General features: G+C 29.8%; 2 protein-coding genes across 2 annotated transcripts; both read right to left on the reverse strand.

Annotated features, from left to right (window-relative positions):
• Window positions 1–383: 383 nt before the first annotated feature.
• On the reverse strand, window positions 384–4,202 carry LOC114163670 (probable receptor-like protein kinase At2g42960). Its single transcript, XM_028047966.1, has 10 exons — window positions 3,683–4,202; window positions 3,398–3,534; window positions 3,185–3,282; window positions 2,594–2,943; window positions 1,722–2,174; window positions 1,482–1,642; window positions 1,310–1,383; window positions 1,085–1,232; window positions 819–968; window positions 384–633 (listed from the first exon to the last, which is right to left on the reverse strand). The coding sequence occupies exons 1-10, from the start codon at window positions 4,200–4,202 to the stop codon at window positions 556–558; spliced, it is 2,169 nt and encodes a 722-aa protein (XP_027903767.1). The 3' UTR covers window positions 384–555.
• Window positions 4,203–9,071: 4,869 nt separating this feature from the next.
• Window positions 9,072–13,707, reverse strand: LOC114164677 (2-oxoisovalerate dehydrogenase subunit alpha 1, mitochondrial-like). Its single transcript, XM_028049417.1, has 8 exons — window positions 13,347–13,707; window positions 11,018–11,155; window positions 10,595–10,935; window positions 10,388–10,487; window positions 10,190–10,301; window positions 9,726–9,865; window positions 9,442–9,627; window positions 9,072–9,342 (listed from the first exon to the last, which is right to left on the reverse strand). Exons 1-8 carry the CDS (start codon window positions 13,551–13,553, stop codon window positions 9,175–9,177), a joined length of 1,392 nt encoding a protein of 463 aa, XP_027905218.1. The 5' UTR covers window positions 13,554–13,707; the 3' UTR covers window positions 9,072–9,174.
• Between the last annotated feature and the right edge of the window lie 4,091 nt (window positions 13,708–17,798).

A 17,798-nucleotide genomic window follows, 5' to 3' on the forward strand; every position in this document is an offset into this window, starting at 1 on the left:
ATTCTTACAAACTTGGGTCAAGAATCGAATGCGAACAAAATATGTGATCTGAAATATAATCACGCAAAATATTTTGTCTCTTTAAATATGTGTCGTATAGAAGTCAAAGTATTTTTTGTCTCTCTCCATAAATTGTACTCTGTAGAGGTTAATATGTTCAGCACTTACGTTTTTCAAGTGACCCATCCATGGAGTAAAGAAAACTCTCTTGGTATACAGTAAGAGCGTTGACACTTCCACATCCAAAAGTGTTCTCTATCGATTATTATGATGAAAAAAAGTTACTCTTACGCGTCATTTCTTCTTTTACCATACTAAATAATATTAAATTAAGTTATTTAACTAAATTATTGATTATAAAATTATGAGACGAAATTAAACCATTCTCAATCAATAACATAAAGGACATTAAACTGACGCAGTACCATCCTTTTCTACACACTAAATAGTCTCCGAAGCACATAAAATTGGAGAAACCAAACCAAACTTTCTGCTAAGTACACAAAAAGAAAAAGAAAATAAAGTTACTACACACAGAGTATGCAGAGACGAAACTTAGCCGTTAAAATTAGGTACAAATTGATCTTCCAACGAGTGGAAGTGGCTACTTTCTCCCTCCAGAAGTCGCACAACCTGAAGAACAAGTTAACATTAATTGTAATTTGCACACAGAAATTCTGAAATGAGTTTAAAATGTCAAAAAAAAGTATCGTATTAAAATTTTGGATATAGACAAATTTTAATTTTACTTAAAAATTTAAAAATATATTTAATAAAAAAATAAAAAGTGGTGAAAGCAATAAGGTGGAATCAGTTACCTCTCCCATTGAGGGACGCATCTCAGGCTTCCTTTGCACACAGAAGTATGCTGCTTTAGCCATGAGGTAGAGTTCATAGGTGTCATATGATTCCGCTAGACGAGTGTCAATCAGTTCATGCAAGGCCAACTTCTCTATCATTGGCTCAGCCTAATGTTTCCACACGTAACATTATTTATCAAGGTCAGTCACATTCATGTTCATATTGCTATTGCAAACAACTAAAGTTTGTTTCAGTGCTTGAAGACATAAACAATCAAAGATACCCATTGTCGGAGAGATTGTTGTTGTTCTGGATTGTTGGAATTGCCAACCTGGCGTCCTGATATCAACTGTAACAGGATAATGCCATAAGAGTACACATCCGTTCCCTCAGAAACAATACCATCTTCAGCATACTCAGGAGCAAGGTATCTACAGTAACAAACAAGTTTTTATGTTTGGAATTTAAGGTAGTTATGGAAAACAAAATATTGAACAAAAATTCTCACCCCAATGTGCCCATTATCCTTGTTTGAGGAGTTTCATTACCAGTCTTCCATTTAGCAAGGCCAAAGTCACCTAGCTGATAAAATATGGAACTTCCAGAGTTATGTAAATGTTGTGAAACCAAAACTTTTTATACACTATCCATGAAACTTGTCTTGTTATATGGTACCTTACCATGGGAACAATATCGTGGGTGAGAAGTATGTTGCTTGGTCGCATGTCGCGATGAATAATAGGACCACCACGGCATTCCTCGTGTAGAAAACGCAATCCCTTTGCAATTCCAATGGCAATAGCATACCTCTGGTGCCACTCAAGAACTGCTGCATTATTTTCTACAAGAATTTTCTAATAAAATTAAACCTCAGTGGGTATAGAATGCATTTTTGAGACTATAAACTATAGGCAACTTACCAAATAAATGCCAATGGAGAGACTTGTTGCAAATATATTCATAAATGAGGATGTTTTTCCTTTCTTTGCAACAATAACCCAACAGCATCACTATATTCTTGTGTCGAGCAAAACTTAAGACGTAGACCTCAGAATGAAATTCAGAAAATCCTTGTGAGCTTTCTTCTTTCCTTACCTTTGCCGCAATTTGCTGTCCATCTTTAAGCACGCCCTTGTATACGTGACCATAGCCACCTTCACCTAATAAGTTCTCCTTTGAAAAATCATTTGTCGCAAGTTGTATGTCAGAGTAGCTGAACTTCATTGACTCTTTGATAGATAACTCAGTTCTTGTCCCACAGCCAGTGCAAAGAAGCGGTGCATCTGAATGTTTTGGCAGAAAACCACTCTGGTTTTGCTTTTGGTCAATCTGAGAACTAGTGAGATACCTATATTCTCCTTTAGTGCTTATGCCTGCATCAAAGTTAAAACTCCTATTTATTAACAATAGATTTCAACCAGCAAAAACACTGATCTCTTCTATATTCAACTTTTGCACGCGTTTTAAAATGGTACATCGAACTTAAATGCACAAAACCAACATGTTGGTTCATTTGGTATTGGAATCTGTCATGATAAATAAGGTTTTAGGTTCAAATCTTCTAGATTAACAAATTGGAGAAATACTCTGTATCAATGATAACTTAGTCACTAATCACATAAGTTTCTATTGAATAAAACAAAAACAAACAAGTAATCATACTTAAGATACAAGAATAAGAACTATTAGTCCATAACTAAAAAAATAAGAACTATTGCAAGAAAAGGTTACATGCGTAATTCCAAAAACTTGTAAGACAGCTTAAAAAAAATTAAACAGGCTTCCTGATAACCTGATCTTTCTTGCTTAGAAGAGGATCCGAATTCTGATACGGAGCTGTAATCGCGCGACCTGTTAACACTTGATTGCTTCGTATAGCTCCTAATCGTTGCACTGGTATCAGAAGAAAGTATAGAATGGGGATAGCTTTTGAAAGAGACAATTGAGTTCTCAATGTCTTCAATACAATGACAATCTGACAGCGACACAAACTTTGACAAAGAAAATACAAACTTTGATGCTGTGACCTTTGTGTCATGTGTATTATGGGATTTCCAAATTTCCAGAGACAGGTCATCTTTAACCAATGCAACCTTACATGGCAACTTGTTAAGGTGGTATCTCAGGTCGCGCCGAAGATGTCTGTTCGAATTCACCCAATAAAGTTGAAAGCCATCAGAAGAAAATAAGCTGAAAACTAAGTAAAATGATTCTTTTTTTGTTTTTGACAAAGTTTCAAATGTAAACCTATGCACTACTAGATATTCCTATAGCCACATTAGGATACAAATTTATTGGGTAATATCGCCATTAACTAACGGAAATCATCGATCTGTCAAATGCAAGAGATAATGGTTATTCACAATCTGAGAGATAATAATACCTGTCAAGTATTATCCAAGATGCATTATAGTTTGTAATCTCCTGCAGAACAACTTGTTTAATTGGAAATCCTGCGGTGACTTTAATTTCAATAGTAGCCTGCACATCAACTTACAGAAAATATTAGTAGTTGGGAGGATTGTTCTAATTGCAGAGTTATAGCATGCATTTGTTAAGAGTACTTTGGAAGGTCTCTAGAACTTAAATAACGTACCCCTTCACTTTCAAAATCTTCATAACTTGATAAAAGCTCACTAGCATACGTATCAACTTTCTTTTTGACTTCTTCCTCCATTGTACGAAAGTTGGTTCCAGAAAATGACTCGGGACATGCTAACGTCTGGTACCCCACTGTTAATCCAAAAGGAGGAACACTCAGAAAATTGAAGGAACAATGACGCAGATCAACAAATGATTGAAGAGATAATATCCTCAACGCATTGGTAGATCCATTTCTCTTTCTCAAACAGATTAAAGAATCTGCAATATTAACACTTACTGGGGTGAGACACTTTGTGCAACACACAAAGCACAAGCAACTTGTCACCATGAGAGAGAAAGGAACCCCTGGACCGAACATGATCAACAACGAGTTTGATCTCGTGTTCAGTGCGGTCCCTTGTGGCATCACATGCAACCACGACGTAAGAAGGAGTAGGAGGGCTTTCCATACTCAAATTAGCAGCACTGCACGTCTTGTGATGATTGATGTTAAAGCTCGAACGTTGACACGAAATGTGATGATGCAGAAAAGCACATAATAACGTGATAAGTGGAATGGAAGAAACGATCGTCCAAATAATCAAGACAGAAGCATTCTCATGCCTTGTCTGTGCAAAGCAGCGCCACCAGTGATGTTTCTCTGGGTGTGGAGGTTGAGACAATACCAAGATAATATGCTTGAGCATATTCGGAGAGAGAGATGAATGGAAGGATGCTATGCCGCCTTGGACAGTGCCAACATGGGGAAGAGTACGAGGAACATGAAGACAGTTTTTGGTTACTGTTTGCTTGGACATGCTTTACAAGATTCTAGATTCTCCACTTTCCTCACTTATTATTTGAATCTGTAATTTCTCAGCTTAAACTATTATTCCGTATTCCTGTCTTCTTAGCGTTGACGCAATCAGCATTCATTTCTCTCAGAAAACCAACAAACATAAAGGAGTATCAATCAAATTAAAAAGACCAATGATACACTTTTACCTGGATTTTTTTGTATATCTATTGTATACTAGTTTTTATCATCGTTTTTTATCGCATCATATATTCTGTAAGGATATCCACGAACACTTAATTTTACATTGTTTTTAATTAGTAATTTAATTACTATATTTCAACTTATGATTTATTTTGATTCTTTTTGTTAGAAATGTTAGTATAATTAAAAAAAAGTTAAAATAAAATATTATTGTTACCATTTTAATTCTACAGTTAACCAAACAGTTTTTTTATTTATTTCATTGCTTAAAAATTATTCTTGTTTAAATTAGATTGATAATAATTGACTTTCATGTCTTTCTTTTCTACATATAAATACTACACCTAAGTATATGGGAAAAACATACAACAAACATTAGAGTTTTTAAAAAAGTATTCGGTCTCATTCTTTTCTTCTCTATACTATTTCTTAAAAGAGTGATGTTGTATTTATAAGGTTTAGAGATCATTCGCTACACTCGATTGATCTGATAAGTTGTTGTATCTTGGGAGATGAGAGCATAATATTGTGTTTTTTGTGTTTTACCTTGTACAATGAGAGCGTTTTTCTCCCTAAGTATAGTGTTTTGTGTGTTTCAGCCTAGACTTTTTCTATCTTTTCCTCATTTACATTATCTTTTATTGTTATTGTCTACTATAAGAATTGTTTCACTTGATAATCTCTTTTTATCCATATCTCTCTATCTTGTTTTATTTTATCATTATTATTATTATTATTATTACTATTCTCTAACATTCTTAGAGAGAAAAATACTTCTCTTCTACAAATCAAAGATAATATTATGTTTGTCATGGATATGATTAAGTCACTCTTAAGTAAGCCTGAAAAATTTATGGGTGAAACATTTTTCTGTTGGCAACAACTGATGAGGTTTTGGCTCAATGAAATATTGATGCTTTTGATAAAGATATTTTATGTCAAGGACATATATTAAGTGTTTTGTCGAATAATATTTATAAAATATTTTGCCATACAAAAACTACTATTGAGTTATGGGAAGCACTTGAACTTAAATATCTACAAAAAAGGTTTATCTAGATATTCTTGTGAAAAAATTATTAAATTTCAAATACTTGATAATAAATCCATTTCTTATCAGATTCATGAGTTGAAAATATTGTTTATGACATGAAATTAAAAAAAAAAATTCTAGACATTATGTTTGTGGCTCTTTTGATTTCAGAGTTGCCTCTTTCTTGGTTTGATTGTGCTTGAAGTTTAAAACATAAGTCTAAAAACTTCTCTTGTGATGATTTGCTTGTGAGTATTCATATTAAGGAAAAACATCACTTTTCTCAAAATTTTGTTCAAAATTCTCAATCTAATTTCAAAACCTACTTTGCTGAGAACTCTTATGAGCCTAATCCAAAACCCTTCAAAAAGCATGGTTTTAATAAAAAAAAAGTTTGTGAAAAAACCTTATATTGATTTAAAGAAAAAAATGTGAAATATGTGTTCAATCAAAGTAACCAAGAAAACATTTTCCATACATGCATGAAAAAGGAAACTAATATACTTAAATTGATACATAATTATGTATGTGATAGTAATGATGTTTTAACATGCCGTGATAAAATATATTTTATTACTTTTATTGATGATTTTTCTAAATATTGTTATGTGTATTTAATAAACCACAAACATGAATTTATTTGAAAAATTCAAAATATATAAATTTGAGGTAGTAAATCAATTAGAACAAAAATTAAGATTCTACGTTCTGATAGGGGGGTGAATACATGTATTTATAAATGTGTGCTTTTTGTGAAACTCATGGTAATATTCATGAAATAACACCTCCATATGAATTTTATGCTTACAAGTTCTAGTTTGTTTAAAAATATGTGGGGTGAAGCTTTATATTCTGCTTGCAATATTCTCAACATAATTTCTTATAAAGGTTGTGATAAAACTCCTTATGAGTTATGGAAGAAAAGAGAACATTTTTTAAAACATTTTAAAATGTGGGAGTGTCTTGTAAAAGTTAATATATCGCTTAATAAGAAGAGAAAAATAGGAATTAAAATATTTAATTGTGTTTTTATTAGTTACTCTTTGAATATCACTACTTATAGATTTTTGATTTTTAATTATTACATGAGTGAAATCTCTAATAATACAATTATGGAATCTAGAGATGCAATTTTCTTTGAAAATGTTTTTCCTTCAAAAGATAAATGGAGTATAATTGTTTATGATACCTCCAATTTTGGTTTGCCTTCTACCGATAATGTTATTTGTGATGGTTCTAGTTTTGTTTTTCTTCAAGTGAAAATGCTAATAAAATTATTCAAAATGAACCTAGGAAAAGTAAAAGTTCATCAAATGGAAGTTAAAATTGCCTTTTTAAATGGTGATTTGGAAGAGAAAATATATATAAAACAACTTGATGACTTTATTGAGTTGATGACTTTATTGAGTTGGGGAAGAAAGTAAAATGTATAAATTTGTTAAATCTTTATATAGTTTAAATCTAAAATGTCTCACGTATCAAACCATATGGATTATTGAAAAGGATTAAATTAGTTTTATGTAAAATATATTGAGTTTCAATTAAGTAAAAAATAAATAAAGGACCAAAGTAAATTCTATAACTAAATATAGCGATCAAATTACTAATAACTCATTTCTTATTTAACATTCTTCCGATACCAATAAAATAACACTTTTATTTTAAAATATAAAATAATTTAAGATGAATTAACTAAACAAATACAAATATTGATTTTTATTAAGTGTCGAAAAAGAGTAAAAAAAAAGAGTTGTACATGTAAATTTTTCCATTCTATAAATATATATACTTTTAGTTTATATTAAGTGTTGATAAGCCTTTTTAATTTATAATAATATTTAAAAAATAAAACTAACTTTATCTATTTTGATAATATTTTGCATTGATAAACCAAAAACAAATAATATATATAATATTTTTTTACACTTTTTAATTTATTTTCACTATTTTTCGGATTTCTATTGGATTCTAATTTTATTAAAACCTAAATCTAAAATTTTCAAAGTCTATCAAGTTTTCATAAAATTTTGTTTTAGTTCTTATTTTAAGTGTAGTTTCTCACTACAACAAAATATCTTATTAGTGACCAATTTTAGAGATAAAAAATAATTAGTCACCTAATTTAGATACTAATTTATAAACTAAAATTTATTAGTAACTAAAATAGTTTCTAAATTGGTCGCTACAGTGAATTGATTTCTAAATTTGTCACTAACATTAGCTACTAAAAAATTAATCTCTAAATTTGTTCCATTAGTGAACAATTTAGATATAAATTTAGAAACAATTTTTTTTAGCTATGTTATGGATCAATTTAGAAACCAATTCACTAAAATAACCAATTTAGAAACTATTTTAATTATTAAAAAAAATTTATATCTAAATTGGTCATTATAATAATTTTTTTTATCACTAAAATTAGTCGATAATAAGAGTTTTTCATGTAATGTATTTTCATGAACAATCATTTTTGCATTATTTGTATTGTGCTGATGTGTGCAATAACTTCCCTCATCCATTTTTTTTTTTCGAAGTGTCATCAAAATTTCAAAATCAATAAAAGGTTTTGGATTACAATCATGATTTATTTCTGTCATATTTATTGGATTAGGAATTGAGGTGACATGCATATTTGTCATCATGGAGATTTTTTTTATTGTTGAAAATAACAATTATTGAAAATTTCATGAAATAAGTTTGGGGTTATCCTATAAGGTTAGAATGATGTATTTCTATTTTCTTAAATTTTCATTCTTTCGTGTTTTGAGTTCTAGTAGTTGGATATGCAACCTTGATGATACATGTTTTTTTTACACATATTTATAGTGTTATTGTAGAGTGAATTCACTTTTAACATCTTTTATCTTTAGTTTTTGAACTATTTCCTTTCAATAATAATAAATTGACTTCATTATACAAATTTACTTTAGTTGTATTGGGTTATACAGTTTCAAGACTTCAAAATAGATATATGATTTATCATATTTAGATTTTTCTGCTATTTTTTATTCTGAAAAACGGTAATTAATATTCTAAATTATTCACCTGTTTCCAATATTTTTTATGATTTTTAGTCACTCATTATAAGTTTGAGCTTTTTTTTTTAATAAATGAATTTTATAATATTAGAATAAAATATTATTCGTTCTATTTACTATAATTTTCTTATTATTTTTTACTATTTTCTGATATTTTTATACTTTTATTTTTAGATAATAATAATAAGAGAATGAGAACTAGATCAAGGATATCAATAAATAAATAGCCCAAGAATCTTCTTTAATATATATAACAAAGTATATGAAGATCGTATAGCATCTGCAACCAACTTCCTCCACCAGATTTCCTCATTTTAAGACAAAGTGTTACCTCCATATCTCATACTAGGGACGATTCTTAATGTTTATTCTTGTTTTGATCTATTTATCATTTTAGTTACTATCTACAATGACACGATGACTTGCATGTACAACCCGAGTTTAGCTGCTTCCTGATGAATCATAAGTTTATCTTCAATGAGAATATTATGTGCATCTTTTTACTGAGTTGAAAGCTTACCTTGTTTCAAGTATTTGGTTTCAATTTAATTCTAATGTTACTTATAGGTAAGATCATTGAGGAACAAGTTGAATGGTGAATAGCGTAGAAAGCATGAAAAATAAAAGACATATACCATAAGACAAGAACATTCAATCCCTTTATTTTACATTTTGACAGTGAGATTTAGATTACAATTCCTTGTTCGAATTGGCAGTATCTACAATGGAACATCGGAAGGGTAGTCTTTGGGATGCTTCTCGATGGATTTCCTAAGTAATCTCTCTTGCTCCTCAAGGTTTGATGGCAGTTGGTCATAGACATCAGTGAACAAGTCCCCGAGTGGAGGTTTTTGTGCTTTCTCTGCCACCTGAATCGCATGCATTAGCTGTAAAATAGTAGCATAAATCCAGAAACAAAAAATGTCAGAACAAGTTAGCAAGTGCAAATCAGACTAAATTTCAATATGCAAAATAAAATTAATAACCTGCTTCCTAATACTGCTTCTAAGCTCCAATTCATCCTTGTCACTCCACCAACCATTCCTTTCCACCCATCTCTTGAATCTACTCACAGGATTCCTTGCCATCTTCCAATATTCAATCTCATCAATTGCGCGGTACTTAGTTGAATCATCAGATGTAGAGTGATGTCCAACTCTATAAGTGAGAGCCTGAAGGTTATATAGCAGTTATGATGAGATTGGTGGACACTAAAAAAGGGTGAGGTATCAAACAATGATCATCTTAGCATGAAGGGAGCTCAACATACCTCAATTAAAACAGGCCTCTGTTCTTTTATAGCGATTTCTCTAGCAGTGTGAACTGCACTATAAACTGCAAGAGCATCATTTCCATCTACTCTGATACCCCATATGTCATAAGCTTTACCTTTCACTACAATTCCATCACCTAATCACACAGGGAAAAACATTTGTTTCCATCTGAAACAAATCAGATACTTCAACTTGATATATTTGATAAAATAAAAAGAGCATACTCGGATACACAATACATACTTATATAAAAGAGGAAAATGAAAAGTTCATTGTATTAAAGTTTAAAACCTGCTTACATTCTATAAATTAATTTTAATTTATATAAAAAAATGTAATAGAAAGGACCCTTGGAAATTTCAACAAACCATCACCCCTCCTAGATTCATTAAGATATGGTTGAAGGGTAAAGTATTTGTTTGAAAGAATGAGACAGAAAAACAATGAAATGAATACATACTTCGAAACTGTTCTTGTACAGGTGTACTGATGGCCCATCCGTTGTTACGACAGATGAAAACAACAGGGGCATCCATCACTGCTGCAAAATTCATGGCAGCATGAAAATCTCCCTGCAATTAATGATGTGGTCAAGTAATAGCAATAAGCACGCGGTGTTCCATTTTGTTAGTAGCTAAGATGGTTCTTCACCACTAACCTCACTGGTGCCACCATCCCCACAAAAAGTAACTGCACATGCACTTTTGTCATCCATTTTAAGAGAATAAGCAGCCCCCACAGCTTGAGGAAGTTGTGTTCTGAAATCCTTGGCAAACAATGTCAACTTGTTGAGAGATCATGTCACCAATGAATGTACAACTTAATCAATTGCAATTATTCAAACATATTGTGGACAATATCTTACGCAATGGGGGATGAGACTGTGAAGTAATTGTGCTTGTTTGATCCATAATGTATGGGCATTTGTCTGCCTTTCCCCAAATCGTAAGTGTTTCCTAAGCACTGATGAACAAATTGTTGCAGTGTAAAACCACGCCATAGTAGAACACCTGGTTCTCGGTACTGAGGCAATACGATATCATCAGGATCAAGTGCAGCTGCCGATGCAATGTTAACTGCTTCTTCCCCCATTTGGGTGACATAGAAGGAAATTCTACCTTGCCTCTGCACTTCATAGAATATGCTGTCCATAGTTTGAAGAGTGACCATGTGAGAATACATCTTCACACCCATTTCCTTGCTAACCTGTTCAATTATCATTATTCAACCGTCACTGTGCGAAATGCAAACTAAACTGGATTAAGAATGGTGGTGTGAACTGAGATACCTGCACATAGTTGCTGTATTTAACGAGCTCACCATTGTCATCAAGAACACGATAACAGGGCACCCTTTTGTGAGCAGATTCGGAAATGAATCTCATTTCAGAAGTAAATCCAACTTTCCCTCCAGGAAAATCAATCGCCTGATACGCCAAAAATTTGGGAATATTCATAGTTAAGAGAAAGTGGGTTCACATCAAGAATATTTTATTTTAAGTAATATACTATTTCCTTATTGATATGTCTTTACTTTATTATTTTAAAAACAAATATTCTTTGGATAAGTATTACAACTATACTATCTCTAGTTAATCTCTTTAGAAGATGGTGCGTTGCTATTTAAGGTAATCTTACAATGATTTAAATCAAAATTAATAATTAAATTGAAATATCTCTATGTCCATGAAATCGCACATTTGATAGGGTAGTAGAAAAGAGGCTTTGTGGATTATTTTATTTATTAATCCATAAAATAGCAGTTGCTTATTCATCCTAGTGAATCATGCAGGTATATCTATTTATTTACTTAGGTGTACTTGAATGCAATGGAACCATTTTACCTTTTTAATTATTTATGTGAAATTTAAAATTATGAATTTTAAATAGTTCAGATTATTGATTTATTGTAAAATTTAAAATTTATATAATACCTGAACAATAAGTGTGATCTTTTTATATAATTTACTTTAAGATATAGATTTAAATTTTAGCACGTGTATTGTATTTTGACTAACCTAATCCACGGTTTTATAATTTATAGGACGAAAATAGTAGTGGAATGATAAAATTAATAAATTAATGTGGTTCTATATTTCATTTTACTTTGACAGGAAAGTAAGATCATAAAATGTAATAAAAGCTTTATAGGTTGTACAGAAGGACCCAGTGGTGTACAGATTGGTCCACTGAAAGGCTCATTCATAGAGGTTCTTTTATTATTTTATACAGTAAATACTAATACTAGTTAACTCAATTTTGTTTGCTTCAGAAATTTTGTAATTTAGCTTAAAGTTACACGAACATTGAGTGAAATGTATTTAAAAATAAAATAAAATATTTAGGTGAGAAAATAAAAAATAAAGTGTTTGTTTTCTAAATTATATATTTTAATTTATATAAATAGGATTGTATGGATGCAAAAAATTTATTACGATTTAGCATATAAAAATGTAATAGAAAAAAGATAAAACTAAAGTTTAATAAAACAAAAGAAATACAAAATAATTTTAAATTTGTAAAATTTTAAAATGAATTTTGTTTGTTTTACCTTTAATCAAATAAAAAATATATTTTGTTTTTCTTTATCTAAACGTGTTTTCTCCACCGTCGGTTCAGTTCAATAACGTGTTTGTCGTAGGTACCAAAATAATGGTGATTTAGACGTGAAACAAACATTAACCCGGCACGTGAAACTGAAGCCTGTACTTGATGACATGATGACACTTCACTATAGAGTCAGAATGGAATCAAATCAAATAAAATTTTTAAGAAAAAATAAACTGAACTTTATACGAAACTCATATGCAGTTATATTATATTAGAAAGGAAATTTTGCTAGAAGATTACACAAACAAACAACATGTCTCTTCCTATTATTTAATCACAAAAGACTTTGGTAGTATGTAATGAATTTATTCATTATTTAAATTAATAATCAAAGCGTATCAATATTTTATTATATCCTTGTCAAGAATAATAGATTGTTGAATTTTCAAATTTTAAATTAGTAAATTAATAAATAAAAGAATATTCCAAATAAATTAATTTTTTATTACATAATTACACGGTCCTAAACGCCATTGAGTGTTTTTCGGATTGGATTAAATCCAATCCAATCTCCTACTGTTCCAACAAATAACTTAAATAGACTGATAACCTCACACGTTTTTCTAACTTGAGTTTGGAACCAAAATACTGTAACTCTTTGACAAAAGATCATGACTTCTTATTTAAATTTTCCTTTTAATTTTCCAAGCGGATTTTTATACCTGTGTCTGTTTCTTTTCAATTTTTTAGTTCTTTCTCTCTACACATTTCCAATTTTTTAATGGAAACACAATCCTCAAAGTAAGTATGTAAATCAATACTTACATATTTATAATAATAAATGCCACCATTAAACTACTTTTTATTTTATCTCTTAAAACATGGCAGATTTATGCTACTCTGAGATAATGATTTAGAAATAAAAACAGAAGGTGAAGTGAGGAAATGATGAATTGTTAAGGAACTTAAAATTTCTCTAAGAATGAAATTAAAGAGTTGATCCATCGATTTAAAGGTAGTGATTGAAGTGTAGTTTAACGAAGGGTTTGGTTGATAGAAAGCACTTACCTGATTAGCGTGGTCCTCGGTGACATCATGCTCCAATTCCAACTGTGCATCAGCTTTGGTTGATTCATGACGCGAGAAGCAGAAAAATGTTGGTGATCGAAAGGAGGAAGAAGAGGAGTTGTTAAGAAATGGTGGGAAGAAGAAGCGTTTGGTGTGTTGAGGAGTCGAGAAGAAGATCCTAGACTTTGCGAACAACCACGATGCCATTGTGGTAATGAGTGGAGAAAAGATCGAAATAAGAGAGAAAGATGAATCTGTGGAAGACGATGATGATGTGTGTGATGTGGCAAAGTTGTACTCACTCACTCATCAATTGCTTTCTTAAGTCAGATTGGCATGGATGGGCATGGAGGTGGCTACCTAAAAAGTTCGTATAATAAAAACCTTTCAAGATGTTATCCTTGTCGTGGGACCACGTAGGATTCTAGATTGGTGTTATCTTCAGCTATTGTTTCGGACCAAACCATCACATTTCACATTTTTATTTTTCTAATTTTTAATTGTTACGGAACACATTTTATATTGTTAAATAGTGTGAATTTTCTCCGACTTTGCCACACCAATGTTTATGTAGCCTTAAAGCTAATTTTAAAATGATTTTTTCTTACAAAATTATTGAGATTTAATTTAGATTTTATCTTCTAACGTGTAGAACTTGTTCTTATATTATCATTCAATACTTTATGAGAGTGTCTGTTCATTTTTTACAAAATTTCATTATAGCACGACACGTGTGGAAAGTTGTCCTTTTAGTGGAGAAGGTTACGGATAAGTTTCTGAACAAATAACATGTATACCCACCAACTCTATTTTGTTGTTAACTAGTTTTTCTTGTAAGCATTATCAATAAAAATATAATATTATATTTCAATAACAAAATCATACCATCATCCTTCATATTATGTATCCATAAAAAATTGTAGAGAAGAATAAACCTAAAGTTCAAAGAAGAAGAAGAAGAAAAAAACTTAACTTTGAAAAACAAGAGCTTACCATTGTAAAGATAAAAGTAAAAAGAAAAAATTGCGAAAGGAAGATGGACGTAGAAGGATGGAGGAATACTTGGTTTTGGACATAGATGGTACAAAACTCTCTTGTAAACCTTCGGCATATACTTGATGCAATCTCCATTGATAAAAGTCGATGAAAAAGGATTTGAAAGATCTTGGTGCTTCTTGAAATACTTTCAAGCAGAGTGTTATAAGAGATTTATCGATCCCGGTATTAAAACATATTTACAATTCCCATAACTGAAAGTAATTAAAGGAAAAAACCGTAATTTCGGTTTTAAGAAAATTATTTTAAAAGAATAAGTGAAGGAAATATAGTACATAAAAATGCAAATATATAAATATAAATATAAACATAAAAATAAATAGAACAAATTATTATTATGACTATTTATTAAAATATATTTACAAGAACGTAAAGTAATTAATCGAAGAAACCACCGTATCGGTTTTCAAGGAAATTACTTTAGAAAAATAGATAAAGGAAATATAGTATATAGAACAGTGCAGATTTGTTTTAAATTTTAATCCTTTGATTCAATTTGTGGTTTATTGAATTATCTTTAAAAGCATGAAGTATTGGGCTATGTATGTATAATTTGGTACTTTGAGGCTAGACTCGATGTGTAGCATGAGATAATATGTGAATTATCTGAGGATTTCATTGGTAGAAATCCTTTAGTGGTAATATAGTGTATGTAGTGACTTATGGATTCAAGTAAGGTTACATCCTGACACTTTAATGATTATTCATACTTATATAGAGTAGAATGGTCATGTGGTGAGATAATAGGAGGTCCTAGTCTAAGGTAGGATAATGACCTTAGATGATCATGGATTTATTGTGCGTGGTAAAATGACACTCATTGACAATGATTATACGGAGCAGTAGAGGTCACCACAATCCAATGAATCTTATTTCTTTACATGTATACATGTATCTGAATAATTGAATTAGATAGTCATATATTGATTTGCATTAAATGTAACTTGTGCATCCATAATTGGACTAATTATTTGTTAAATAAGATCTTACTTTCACCTAATGTACCTTTCTCTTTATGTTCTGTTTTCTTGCTTTTTTTCTTTCTATAATGATCGCCAACGTTGGCGTGAATAGACGATATGACACTTGTTGATCATCAGAATGGAGATGTTGCCATCTAGAATAGACATTTTAATTATTGTTCTTCTTTGAGCATCTTTTGAAGAACTTTCTTTGTTCTTATTACTCTACGGAATAATCTTTTGCAAAACTGTTATGTCCTAATTTGTTTAATGTGGTTGTTCTATGTCCATGATCCTTATGTTTGTTTAGTATATTTTGGATGACTATAATGATTAATTCTAATATATTTCTCGTATTTTGTTCTATTATATTATATCGTGTGATATTTTATTTATGACAAATTTTTTATTAGATAAAACGTCACATTTCATATGTGTCAATAATAATCATATTCATGATTATCTCTCCTTCTTAAGTGTTTACATGCATTTTGAACATCCTTCCGAAATTGTTTAATAAAATTATAATGAAATCCTTAAAACGTACACATTACAAATATCTAATTAAATTACTATTAATACGATTTTACGAGCATAAAACAGTTTAATAAAATATCTTTGTGTAGACTATTCTATTTATCTTATTTATATTTTATAATTTTTTTTCTTCCTTTAAATCATCAGCTATAATTTAAATTTGGGTATTTAATTATTAGTATAAACTGTATTTCTAGTGATCCATTACTAACAATTTTCAAAATTTGTTAGGAATTTTTTTTCTAAATACTTTTTTGTTGATGTACGTTATAATAAAATATAATATTTAATTGAGGTTATATTTAGTGTTTATACGAGTTTTAACATCTAGTAAGTGTACCTCCGATTTATTAAATCTCGATAGAATCTCTATGGTTTTTAATAATCCTTGGAATAGCGAAATTTACATGTGATTTTTGCAGCGGAGTTACTTTCTGATGGTGTGAGTAAACCCGATTATTTCCCAACAATTTTTGAAACATCGATTATTTCTTTACAATTTTAATTACTCTTTCTACTTTTAGCAGTTTGAAATCCCTATGATGTCAATAATTAAATTTTAGTGTTTTCCTTGGAGTTTTAAATCCGGTTAATTTCATATGTTGGGTTCTTTTCTTAATGTCCATAAACTCTGAAAAATATAAAAAATTATAAAAGCAAAAAAATTAAAATTATAAGGTTTATAACATTCGTATTAAATGAGCAAAGTCTCCGACTTCAAAATATAATGTAAACAATAAAAAGTTTAAACATTAAAATTAATAAATCATTACAATATTTATTAATCATAAGATATAAAATGAAAAATTCAATAGCATTTTTTCTATTACGATGTATATGAGACCCCAGATTTTTTTTTCTTCAACAAATTTTTTCTTCTCTATAAAGTTAGATCTCCTTCCCAAAAAACTTTGGTTTCTTTTCCAAAATTTTGAATAAACTTTATCCTTTTTGAAAAATTAATACTACTGGAGTGATATACGTGAATAACTCTATTAAAACCCTCCATCAACCTCTCTTAATGGTGAGTTTGAAAATTATAATCATCCTCTAAGAGCAATTTGTTGTTTTTCCTTACATGCAAGCGCATATTCAATCTTATGTCGTCTCTTTCGTTCTTAATGAATTCCTATCTGTTCATGATCCTGACAAATTTGTCTTGATCCTTGATTGGGTCTTTGATTTTCAGCAATGATTTGTTTTGATAATTTTTATTATAAGTTATTACTGTTTTCTTATTAAGCTTATTCTTTTAAATGCATTAGTTTTTATGTTGGTCTTTAAAAAGAATAGTCACTGAGTGAGTATTTGTGATGTAATCTATAGAGAAACGAAATAAGATGATTCAAAGGTTTATTTTTTATAAAATATAATTCGATATTATTCATAATTAATTTGATATGTTACTATTTTTTTGTTTATTATTGCTCATCATTTTTTATGCGTTAGCTTACCCTTGCACTTGTATGTTTCTAGTTTTATTTCTAATGCAATTTGGATACTTTTTATATACAGGAACATTGTTAGGAGTTGAGGGTGACATTAGCACAGGAGTTGGAATGAGAAGCTGGAGTATTAGGATAGGAGTATCGTAGATAATCCGTTTAAAAAAAATGTATTAAGTTCCTATTTTATGTTTTTAAGTTCTTATAAATTCATTTTGAAATACGATGTGATATAGTCTCAAGAACTGTAATATGACTTAGTTCATCTCCAATTATTAATATCACACAGGTCTTATGATTATTGAGTACTTAATATATATATATATATATATATATATATATATATATATATATATATATATATATTAAAAGAAATTAGGATTGTTACGATGTATAATATTAATCATTTATTTTTTCATTAAAAAGGTTATCGATATTTAACATATAAAAAA

The sequence above is a fragment of the Vigna unguiculata genome, chromosome 9, assembly GCF_004118075.2.
Source record: "Vigna unguiculata cultivar IT97K-499-35 chromosome 9, ASM411807v1, whole genome shotgun sequence".
Lineage (NCBI taxonomy): Eukaryota > Viridiplantae > Streptophyta > Magnoliopsida > Fabales > Fabaceae > Vigna > Vigna unguiculata.